The sequence below is a fragment of the Chiroxiphia lanceolata genome, chromosome 6, assembly GCF_009829145.1.
Source record: "Chiroxiphia lanceolata isolate bChiLan1 chromosome 6, bChiLan1.pri, whole genome shotgun sequence".
Taxonomy (NCBI): Eukaryota; Metazoa; Chordata; class Aves; order Passeriformes; family Pipridae; genus Chiroxiphia; species Chiroxiphia lanceolata.
This window is the reverse complement of record NC_045642.1, coordinates 39,301,347-39,313,655: the sequence shown is the minus strand read 5'-3', so window position 1 is coordinate 39,313,655 and position 12,309 is coordinate 39,301,347. Positions and strand designations below refer to the sequence as shown.

The following is a 12,309-nucleotide window of genomic DNA, read 5'->3' as shown; positions in this document are numbered from 1 at the left end:
AAATATTCCACTGGTTGTTTCCTTATTCTTCCAAACAAAATATTAATACATGTTGCTGTAACAAATCTTTCGCATTCTATGTGATCAAATGAATTCTAATTAGTGTGAGAAAGTATTAGGACTAATGTGTGCCTGGAAAAAGGTAAACATACCATTTGTCCCCCTAAGCTTCATTTATTAGAGGCAGACATTTTGCAACACTGTTGTAAGGTCAGCCCCATAAACTTTGAAGGTACTTTGTAAGTCCTGCTTAATTTCTTTGAAGCACAGAGTTTATGAATTTCAGTGTAGATGAAAAGCTTGATAAAAAAAAAAAAGATAAAAAAACCCAAACTGAAAATCCAAGATGAAAAATCAAGTTTTAATTCAAGCCACAGAAATTGCCTGTAAAGATGGAAATAATGGACCTAATTCATCCCTGCTAGACCACCACTGATGTTAAAAGATTTACTGCAGGAATGATTTTGACAAAATGCAGTCACTGAATTTTCCTTAGTTACGGGCCTCACATATTGATCACATAATTGTCCTGCTGAGTTCTGCTAGTCAGGAGTGATTACAAAAAAAAAAAAATAAAAGCAGCTTCAGCTTGTGCAATTACATTCTTCATCATTTCTGTTGAATGCAGAGCCATTTTCTTGGTATTTGATATGAATATTTTTCCTCAAAAACATCTTTATAGGGGATATGCCATGTATCACCTGTAGTCTGCACCACACAGTCGTATTGGAAAGCTGGCTGTTGGGAAACAACAGAGAAAAACGTTGCTTTTAGACTTTATACAATATATTACTAAAATACCAATTATATGTATTTATGACTTCCAATGCTTACCTTGGAAATCTCCATAGTTTCACCTCTTTTAACAACTCTCATTCTATTTCCTTACACCAAACAAATTCTAAATTTTAGTACAGGAGGAAAAACTAAAATATCTGTTAGTATTTTGTGGTCTAGGAGTCATTATAAATTCTGTCTTCAATCAGCACCAGATAATAATGATTTAAGCATAATGCACTCGAATTTCCAGAAATAGCAAAATTATAGTTTTTCTGTTCAGTTAAACAAAATCGTATGGGAATTAACTCTCGATGTGGAGTTTATAGGCTTGAACTGACACTAATGGTTTAATGACACTAATGACATCTTGTTCTTCCAGTGTATCTCTTTACACAACTGACTTGCACTGTTTCAAGGAGACATAAGAAAAGGGTTTATCACTAACACTTTCAGAACAAGTCAAACAAATATAATAAACAGTTTTTCTGGTCTATTATATTATAGGTATACTAATTCAACATATATAACACAAATACAAAAGAAACATTACTGGTTGGCAATTATGGTTGTCAGGATATACTATCACTCTGTATGTATAGTCTCAGAAGTCTACTTTTCTTGACAGCTTTCAGAATAACCTAGAAGAGACAGCTATGACTGGGAATACCAATCATCCAAATCACTTGTATGGGAATTAAGATGTGAAAATTACTAGCCCCTTTGTACAAAAAAAAAGAAACAGGGTGTTTCACAGCTCAAGCTGTGTTACTCAGGTAACCCTACATTCATTATTTGGTTCCATAAATGAAATGTATGTATGGCAACACTGAATGAAAGGCTGTCATTCTTACAAGCCTGTATGTCTGTTTGTAATTATGAATGTTATCTTACAATTTAAACCAGAGAAGGCAGAAAATGAATCTACACTGGTACACTATTTCTTTAAGTAGGCAATAACGATGCAGACAGTCCAGATATGTTAATATTATAGTGAATACTGAAATACCTGTATTTTCCTGCCTCTTTAAAATAAAGATGAATAAAATTTGGTTGTACATTTATAAGCATGATATTTTATAACACTGCTACAGAGGAGAATAAGGTATTTCAAAATTTAAAATAAATTAAAACACTGGCACTCGGGATTTACCGAGTGCCAGTAATGTTTACTGAGTTTCCAGCACTGGAAACATCTGTATGCACAAACCTGTATTTACATTTATATTTTAAACATTTAGGCAGAATTTCTTGGCTTTCTGACAGTTTTCTTGTTTGTGGCATGCTTTGTGAATACAGTGAATTTTCAGTAAACATGGGAGTTTTGAGTGCATTGGTACAAATCCATTTCTTAGACTCCAGTAAGACTACTTTTACTTCCAGAGTTTGAAATTGTGTATCTTCAATGAATATGCTCTGTGTGTTTTCTGTCTGCAGCAGAAAACTTACCAAAAAATTTACACGTTTTCCATCTCCAGAAGAGGATAACACTATCTGGTGTCCACGCTGCCACTTACGGAACAGATGACGTGTCAGACTGTCAGAAAGACAAGCCTTGTGATCCCGGAGGAAGTCTCTAGTAACGAACTTGCAATGCTTGCCTGATCGGAGAGTGGCATATAACAAGAAGGCATCATCGTCAGAGCTTAACAAAACAAATGGAAAAGACAAACGTCATTCACAAAGCAGTAAGTGGTTGCAGGAAATGATTCAAATGCTGATCCAAGGTTTATTCATCAGCAACAGTAAAAATTCCCATCAATACTCTAATTCCCTGGTAAAATAAAAAATGGCTTACCACAGGGCATCAAAAACTAGAGTGCAATACAAATTGGATTGGTACACAGAGCATTTTTCCCTCTTATCACAATCTGATAATAATATAATCATCTCCACAAAGTTTAACAATACAGAGCTATGTGGAACAGAACTGCCAAAATTCATCAGTATACCCCCAAACAGCAGCAGACCACAACTGCACACTGATGGTATCAGAAGTGCAAGTTCAGGGCACTGTGTTCTTGGCAGTGGTTTTAACAGCCATAAATCCTAATAAACCTTACAGCTGTAAACATGATTCCAAGTGATGAAATTCTTCACAATGCAACTTTGAATATGTATTGGTTTTTTAAGCAAGTATAGCAAGGGATACATTTCTCTTTCACACACACAGAGATTAAGATACTAGAAATGGTACTAAAAACCACAGTAAAATCCACATAAATCAGGTGTTGGTCTCCATTATATTGAGCCATTTTCTTCAACTTACATATTTTCAGCAAAGAAGAAGTCTGCCTTATTCTGCATCTCCTTCATAATCTCTCTTTTCCAATTTGAAGAGTTAATCATCATATGTTTGCGGCCCAGTACGAGCAACCGGACATTGTCTTTTGCCAGGCAGTTAACAGCATCAAGCAGCTGCCAAAAACAAAGCAAAACCAAAGATTTTCTTAGCTGTAAAAACAGACCGACTAGAAACACTTTCCCATGTGAGTCTCAACAAGAGGGACTTCTGGACTACCCTCATATACGAATTAAGTAGATAACTAAATTAACTCCCTAGTGACAAAGAAGAAAAGAAACAACAAACCAATTAATTATAGGAAGCTGCTCCCAACCACACAGAAAATACATTACTATTATAAACCTTTTCCAGCTCTTGCAGCTTGAACTACATGAATGAACTTGGGAAGATTTGTATGGAGATGTCAGCGATTCCGAGTCAGGTGAGGGAACTGAATAACACTGGGATTTAAGTAATATCTGCTTTAGGAAATGAAGCACTGAGCCTTTGACATGTAAAAGCCTGAAGACACACCGCCTCTCCATCCCCACCTGTTGGCAGAATTGGAGAACTACACGGGTCCAGGCTGCCCTGTGGGGAACAAGCCAGCGACAGTACATAGAAATCCGTGACCTCAGGATTAAGGCTTTATGAAAGCCACATCCAGACTAGCCGCCCACTTATGAACCAACATCCTGAAGTGGTAAACTCGCTTCAGAAGGACTGTTCAGCAGCCTCTTAGGGCTGTGCCTGTTTCGCAATAAATGATTCTAAGGACAGCCACTTGTGCCTGGGGCTTTCCCTCCCTGCTTCACCCAGATTGAGCTCATGGAGGACAAAGGTTCTGGCTTTCAGCATCCAGGTTTATTACTATGGACTGCTCATAAAGCAATTTCACTTCCGCCCAGAAAAACAGAAGATTTGTTTCTTGAGACTGAAGCATCCATCATATTTGAAAGCCAAAGACAGTGTGCTCAACCACCAGGGAAAAGTGTTTCCCAATTTCTACATGCATTTACTAACACTGTTTGTCAATATACAATCTCCTGACTTTTCTTTAATCCTTCTGCCTGCTTTTCTAGCTACTTCCCTCTTCCTTGTTACTTTTTCTCCCTGCAATAACTCCAATTTGCCTTTCCCCTCCTTTCCTCCTATTTGTCATCCTTATCATTATTTGGTATCACCAGCTTTTGATTCAGGGGATAGAAAGAGTCATTCTTCTAACTCTTGTGCACAATTTTACAATGCATTTAGTTTCATCTGCCTGAAAAGAGCAGGGGAAAGGGGTGGTTCCCACTCAGTCCTCTCTCAGGCTGCACATTCTCACTAGTCCTCTTGTGTTACATCTAAAAACGTCACAACTACCCACGAGCTCACTGATCCAACAAAAGACATTTTTTTGTAGAGTTGAGCTTGCAGCAACCCAACAGACAGACTTGAGTCCATGGCTCAATGACTGATGGGAACACATCACTGGAGGTGGTGCAGACAGGGAGACTGGGACTGCCCCTCACAGCAAAGGACTTCCAGATGCCTCAAATTAAGTATGTCATGAATCTGGATCTAAGGATCTGGGAAAGGAGGCCAGAAGACTTTCTACAATAATTTTAGCTGTTGACCTATAAACTGCTGTTGCCAGCAGTGACTCTGAGAGTCCAAAGGCTCTGTTTTCATAGAGACACAGGGGCTTGGTGCTAGCGCAAAGCGTAAGAGCTTAATGGTACCTATTAGAACTGACTTCCTGCTTCCAGGAGATCACACACTGGATATTGGCTGTGTGTGCCTACAATCTACTTTTCCCCAGTTAAAACAAACCAAACATAATGTGAGCAGGAAAAGGCCAAATGCAGCAATTTCTGTCCACAAAATGGCAGGTAAAAATAAAAACGGCACTCTCTACTAGTGCATGCCCTTGTTTTTGGAGAAAAGTTTCAGAATTCCTGGTGGAACACAGAACTGAAAGATAGAAACAAAAGCCACCGTTTTTATGTTACAGAATGGCTTTCATAGTAAGTATAATATGTAATAACATATCTTCTCATCTATGTCACATATTATTAAATATTCAGGTTTTCAATATTGACGTTTCTTTTGGAATGTTATAAATAGTGACACTTTTTACCTGTTATGTAGACTTTCTTGCCCTACATATTATTAGCATATGAGGTTCTCTAGTGTGAAGTGCTTCTGGGAGAAAATTGAGAGGTTGGTATAGTATAGCTGTTGTTTTGCAATGGAAAAACTCAAACCAGTCTTAAATCATAATAAAATTAAAGGGAATCAACATTTTAAAATTTTGAAACTCCTGCTTGCATAACAACCCACTGTCCCTCTTCTACTTACTACAGAGACTAACCTTCCTTACACAACTAAAACACGGAAGATAAAAATTATTTTTGTTTTCATAAAATAAAAATAATTTTGTTCTGCACTCCCCCTTATCTGACACAATTTTACTAGAGAGAATTTTATCTCATTTTAGGCTTGGGCACTTAACAGGAGTGGTCTACAAGGAGTCACAGAACTTACATGGGGGGTTTCCTAAGTGTATTTACTCCCATGCCTGGCTGCTTCTCCAGAAAGGAAGACAGGAGACACACTGTAACACTTGTTTTAGTCACAAAGGAAATTAACTAATAAAAAGCAGCAATAGTGATCTCTCATTTAAAAAGATAGGAGTATTTTATTAATCTAGTATCTCCAGAAGTTATCTAAAAGTTATTATCTGCCACTACACAATGCAAATATGCTACATGCAGTAAGCTCTGTGTAGATGCACCTTTTGAATGTTCCCACATTATTTAGGCAGCAAACATCAGATGCTCAGTTCCAAAGGTAATCTGTATAAAACATTAAAAAATGCCATTTTATGAAATTTCCTCTCCACCACCAAGCTCCTGCCTTCATATCACAATGCACCTTTTTTTTTTTTTCTGTTGTTTTTTTCTGTTGTTTTTTCTGTTTTTTTTCTGATACAATCTATTTGTTGGGCCATGTTGTCAACCAGACCATGGCACAGTCGCAACTGTGCTCACACACCAGGGCAGGAACTTCTGGATCAGAGGAGCTGAAGTGAAAAGTGAGGAAGTAGAGCAGTAGGACAGAGAACACATACTCCACAGGATCATGCTGATGTTGAACTCCTCATACCATGTAAAAAGTCTGAGCTTTGCAAATATGAAATAAAGCAACTAAAAATGCTGTAACGGGTAGTTTCACATTTTAAAAATCAATTATACCTTGGAAGAACTACTTTTTAGGTGAGAATAAATATTAAGAGTTTCCCACCAGAAGGGAAGTCTTCTATGCAAACTTCTGGAAATAGTTTTGAGGTGACCCACATTCACAATTTTGCACAATCTCAAGGCGATCAAACATAGGAGTTAAACTAGGAGAGCAGGGAATCCTTGTCATGCTGCAAGATTAATTACCTTTCTTTAAATTTCACAATAGCCTTATAAAGTGAGTGCATAATGACATCTCCATTTCACAAGTGCATAATGGAGCACAGGGAAGACAGATTAATTACTCCACCTCATACAAGGAACTATGAGCAGAGCAGGATACAGATTTCCTAAGGCTTCACTGCCAGTCACCCATTCTGATCACTAGATCATGCTGTGCCATGTGTTCCCAGTTTCAAAGGTCAGCTTGCGGTAGGACAGCCTTTCTCCTTAGATAATAACTGGTACTTTCCCACTTGTCAGATGGGAAACCCGTAAGCACTGCTGCTGGGAGGCACACCATTCAGTGACTCAGCAAAAGGTGACTCACCTGTATACATGTAGAGCATGAAGAAGTAATCACCCCAGAAATATTTAAATTACATTTTTTATTAATAAATCATGTTTGCCATTGCCTAAACATTTGGTTTCACTAACTGCCATTTAACAGCAAAACACATCCACAATCAGATTATCTCCTAGTAACAGCAACAAACTGCTATATTATTGCTATTTTCACCTGGTTTTGGTGCTGCCTCCCACCCAACACTCTAGCTGTGAAACTGCAGAGGAAATCCCAATGCAGACCACAGGTTCAGAGCTGCGGTAACTGTAGTGTCAGGCAGCGCTGAGCATGAGCATTCTATCCAATCTAAAGCAAGAAACTGGAGCCAGTTGGAAAAGGTGACTGTCCCACTTTACTCTTTACTGATGTGGCCTCATCATGAGTCCCTGTGTGCAGTTTTGGGTGCCACAATATAAGAAAGATATTAAGCTCTTAGAGAGCATTCAAAGGAGGGCAATGAAGATGGTGAAGGGCCTTGAGGGGAAGCTGTGTGAGAACTGGCTGAGGTGACTTGGTCTGTTCAGCCTGGAGGAGACCTCGGGGAGACCTCATTGCAGTCTACAGCTTCCTTGTGAGGCAAAGAGGAGGGGCAGGCACTGATTTATTCTCTGTGGTGAATAGTGACAAGACCCTAGAGAACGGCACAAAGCTGATTCAGAGGAGGTTTAGGTTGAATATTAGGAAAAGCTTCTTTACCCAGAAGGTGGTTGGGCACTGGAACAGGCTCCCCCAGGGAAGTGATCACAGCACCGAGCCAGACAGAAGCATTTGGACAATGCTCTCAGGCAACACGGTGTGATTCTTGGGGTGTCCTGCAAAGGGCCAGAAGTTGGACTTGGATGACCTTTGTGGGTCCCTTCCAAATCAGGATATTCTATGATTCTATGAATAAATTCCCACCATCACCGTGTTTATTTAAGAGTTTCATAATTTTTGGTTCCCTTTTTGGTTTCCCATATTGTAGAACAAGAAAAGAAGCTCAGAAAACCCCTGTGTACTTTAGTCCCACGCACAGGAAAGATACAGTGGGAAGCTGGAGGTTTTTTCCAGAGCACAGCCAGTTACTCAGGGAAGGTGAGTGTGCTGCTTGCAAAGAAAGGCTGGACTTTCTCACTGAGCCTGGTAATTTCACCAAAGCAGATTCAATACCATTACCACAGCACCAAATACAAACGCTTCTTATATTCTCTACATTATTACTGATGACACAGTATAAATTACTTTCAAAGTCCTCTTTACTCAAATGCAGGGAGAGCATACATGTTTCTTGATCCTCGTACAGATTATCTGCCCCTGACTAGCAAGGAAGTAGCTACTTAGAAGGGAAGGGAAAGCAGGTAGTGGATGAGTAACAGTCACTAAGATTAATCAGCATGCTTTACTTTCTGCCTTTTAGACAGGCAACAGCTAATTCTTAGGAACTATCCCTTTCTGCAATACTGCAGAAACAATATTGTTGGGAGTACTTGTATCCTGTGTAACAGTAGGACTATTTAGATTCATGTAACATATCATCATGCAAAAGTCTATCAATGACAGCACTTCGCACATCAATGACAGCAATCACACAATGTTTAACATGTTTTAACCTGCCTACATTGACTCTACACCTAAAATTGACTTATCTTCTCTTGACGCATTCACTAGAGATGTCTTAACTCCCTATCACAATTCATTAAAATTTGCAGTTCATTTTTAGATGTTAGCTTTTACTTTTGACTTCACAGTCAACTCTATTAATCAAAGGCAGATTATTGATTGAGCAGGAAAACTAACCACAAGAGCAGATACCCAAGTTGATTTAATATAGATTGAGGATGGTATAGTAGCCTCAGTTTGCTATATGATGTGATGCCTAAATATAGCACTGCTGCCTGCAGAGTAAATTTGTATTCAGAGGCTGAAGATGCTTTTGCAGCCAGGTCCAAACTGACTGGTACTAAGGGCGTATCAAGATACCTGCACAGCCCAGTGTTCCCACTGCCCAGAGGACTTGGCACAAGTGCAATACTGGGTGAATGCAGACACATTACTTTCAGGTCAAAACTGACTACAACAATACTCCATGGACTGCATATAAGCTAATGAACCCTCCTGAATCCTGGGTAGTGTGGATAATAAAGCAGAGTAACTAAATATATTCAGGTCAGATACAGAAGCACAATTTATATTTTCCTGTATTCACGGTACCCTGCTATTATGCCAGTAATGGAGATATCTTTAATTACAACTCTACTTGATTTCAATTGAAGGAGCAACCTGCTCAGGATAATCTCTGAAACAATTCTGTATGTAGAAGTAATATGTTTGTAAATAGTCTCTGACATTACATTCTGCTATATTGTAAACTGCGGGTAAAGTTTCAAATTTCAATCAAGCTTGAAGAGCCACTCATTTTTTATTCTACTGACCAGCTCAAAAAAAAATACAATACAACCCAAAACTGTGTAAATTAATTTCAGGTTTGGTAAGACAGTTACAAATTTCTTCTATGCATATAGGGAGGGAAAGCTTCCTACCCTTCACAGCAGAGAGCCATGTAAAAAAAAGGTTATGAAATAGGTATTTTCTAATATAAAGTCTAATTACAGTCATATCCTGCTCTGTCTTATTCCCAAAGGGCACATCAAGTAGTTAACTGATGGTCAGTGAAGTGGTATTTCCTAGGAGAATCAACAGAATCATGCTGGGATGCATGCAGAGACCAAAGAAATATATACACAGTTTAAACACAGAATTAAATGCGTATATGACATGAAGGATGGGGAGGCAGGAGTGGGATCATCAGGTGGAGGAGACACTAGCTTTTTGGAGTCTGACTTTTCAGAACAGATTGTCACATTTAAAAGATCTCAGCTACTTTGTCAGACCTTACATGTTACAAACCTCTTAATGTGACCATTCCTGCTCGTACTTTTCGAAGTCTCTGCTTTTGAATGGTAACTATTTTCATCATCATGGACTTCAGATGAATACAGTTTAACCACAAATAAAAGAAAGAAAAATGGGTAGTGACAATAGTTAACATAGCACGGTATTAAATTAACAATGCCAAGAACTACGGAAATGATGACTAAAGAAGATACGGACAGGTGGGGAATTGCTAAATTTTATAGTACAAATTGCAAAAGAGAAAAACAGACAATTTTTTCTGACTCTTACAACAATTCAAGATATACAAACAAATATTCTTCAGTTGCCTAATTGCATTTTTGGAAGTTGAATTTTGTACATTACTGCTGTGCCAGTCAAGTTTCTCAATCCAAAAGTTTTGTTAATCAGCTACAATACTGTTTTCTTTCCCAATCACTTACAAAAAATGTAATGTTGATTTAAAGGGAAGCAGACCATTTGATGTTGACTCAGCAATTACGAAGTAGGAATAAAGATGGAAGAGGAAAGGATGAATCTGAAATCCAAAGCAACATTCTGCTAAGGCAGCAACTGGGAAACGTCCAAGTTACAATCAGCTATAGCCTAATCCTAGCAGCTTACTCTTTCTCTGTTAATTAAAACTTAACATTTTCTATTTTAATTGTGGACTGGAAGTAAAACATTTCCTTTCATGAATTCAAATTTTCTGAATGTCCTTCTTTCTTAAGTCATGTAAAAGGGTAGAGATATTCGTCTTTTTCTGACCTTCTCTGAGATATTTTTTCTACGTAGTTGATACCACTGTATACTTTTCTCCCTCCTCTTACTCATCTTTCTTGTAACAAAGAATAAATACCAAGATCTTGACAATACATATGGGGCAGCTTCCATGGATTCTATTTTATCCAGACATCTCCTGAGAACCTACTATTTTGTACCAAAACCTGGAGATTTGCAAAGTAATAAAAAGGGTTATCAGTATCAACCCTCCACACCACAGAGATGAGCTAGGTGATCCTGTCTATCTGTAATTATACAAAAGTAGGAAAAGAAACATGTAAAACCTGAAAGGGCATGAACTGTTTCCTTTGCATTTCCACATATCATTACTATCCTTTGTTCTCACCCTTGAATTCTTTCTACCTGCACTGCTGTTTCTTCAACAGTTACTGATCACTACTCATTGCTTCACTGCACCAGTATTACACATATATCACCTTTATATTCTTGAGGAAGCAAGTTACATAAAAATGAAAATGTATGAGGTTTTACTTATTTTTGTATAGGCTTCAGATGTACAACTTTACCTATCAAAGCCACTGACTGTAAATGGGTCCCAGCTGAAGTCACAGCTTCAGGGATTTGCCATCTTTCACTCCAAATCCAGTCTTTGCCATTGATACTCTTACTTTTCTACTATTATTGTGGCAGCTGTACACAAAGACTTAAGAACATAAGGGAGTTTCCCTTACCATTTTTAATTTTAGAAACTATGTAAAAAGCTAGCTATTAGGAAGGGACATTTGTGAACTAAATGTAGCTGTGTCACTCTTCAGATTTTCATAGTGTGGGTCAGAAGTTACATTTAAGTACTGAAAATCCAAAATGTGAGCAGGATCTCCAGGTGGTGGTGGCGGCAGTGGTGATGGGGTGTTATGAAAATGAAAGCACAAGCTTGACTGATCCTTTCCATAGATAGGAAATAACGTGGTGCAGGACTGAAAGCATCTTTGTAAGACTGAAACTGACAGTTTATAAGATACCAATACTGAAGCTCTCACCACTGTCCTATGCAGATGTCTACACAGTGTGACTGACCTAGTCTGATGCTAAGTGTTTTCCCCATCTCCAATCTGTGGGTTCAAAAAATCCCAGACAGTACTTTTGTTCTTTGAGGAAAAGGTGCTGCAGCAGCTGAGGAGATCACTGTTACAGAAGTCACAGGTATGATGCTGTTCAAGGTACATTAAACCTTTGCTTCTGCAGCAACATAGCATGTTTGAATAGTTCCACAAAATCTTTAAAATAAAGACTATTTCTATGCTCACAGGTCAATAAGCTTATCATCCAGGTAGAATGACATGATAACCAAGGAAACACATCAGTAAATTGATGGCTTGCAGTTAAAAAAAAGAACTGGAATACAACATGCAGCAAATACTTGTAACACAATTTTCACACTGCTTTTCTTCTGTTCCTCATTAGTACTATTTTCCAGCTGCCTGCTACAGATTAATATAGAGAGGTTACCTTCAAAACTTTTATATACCTTCAAAACCAATTCTTCCAGTAACAGCTCTTAACACATATAAATACATTAACAAACACTACTGAAATGAGCTGTGATTTCTCTGAAGGTCAGAAAGAGGAAAAATTTGGTTACTATGAAAGGAAACATATAAAATGTTCTTCTTCAACAGTATAAAAATCAGCAGAAGCAAACTAAAGCACAAAGGTCTGAGATGGAGAAGCAGCTGTGTGGTCAGATCAGACCTACCTATCCCAAGCTGACAGTGCATCAAGGCTTTCAGCAAGGAGGTACCAAGGAGAGAATGTGGTTAATACTACTAAGAACATAACTGGTA

General features: G+C 38.2%; 1 protein-coding gene across 3 annotated transcripts in view; it reads right to left on the bottom strand.

Moving 5' to 3' along the window:
• Nucleotides 1-334: 334 nt before the first annotated feature.
• Nucleotides 335-12,309, bottom strand: part of PRORP (protein only RNase P catalytic subunit) — a 46,025-nt gene continuing 34,050 nt past the window's right edge. For all 3 annotated transcript variants that reach the window (XM_032690472.1, XM_032690474.1, XM_032690473.1), the window contains 3 exons: nucleotides 3,047-3,195; nucleotides 2,227-2,422; nucleotides 335-738 (listed from right to left, as the gene is read on the bottom strand). In XM_032690472.1, coding sequence (XP_032546363.1) covers nucleotides 610-738; nucleotides 2,227-2,422; nucleotides 3,047-3,195 — 474 coding nt within the window. In that variant the 3' untranslated portion in view covers nucleotides 335-609. The remainder of the gene's footprint in view (nucleotides 739-2,226; nucleotides 2,423-3,046; nucleotides 3,196-12,309) is intronic.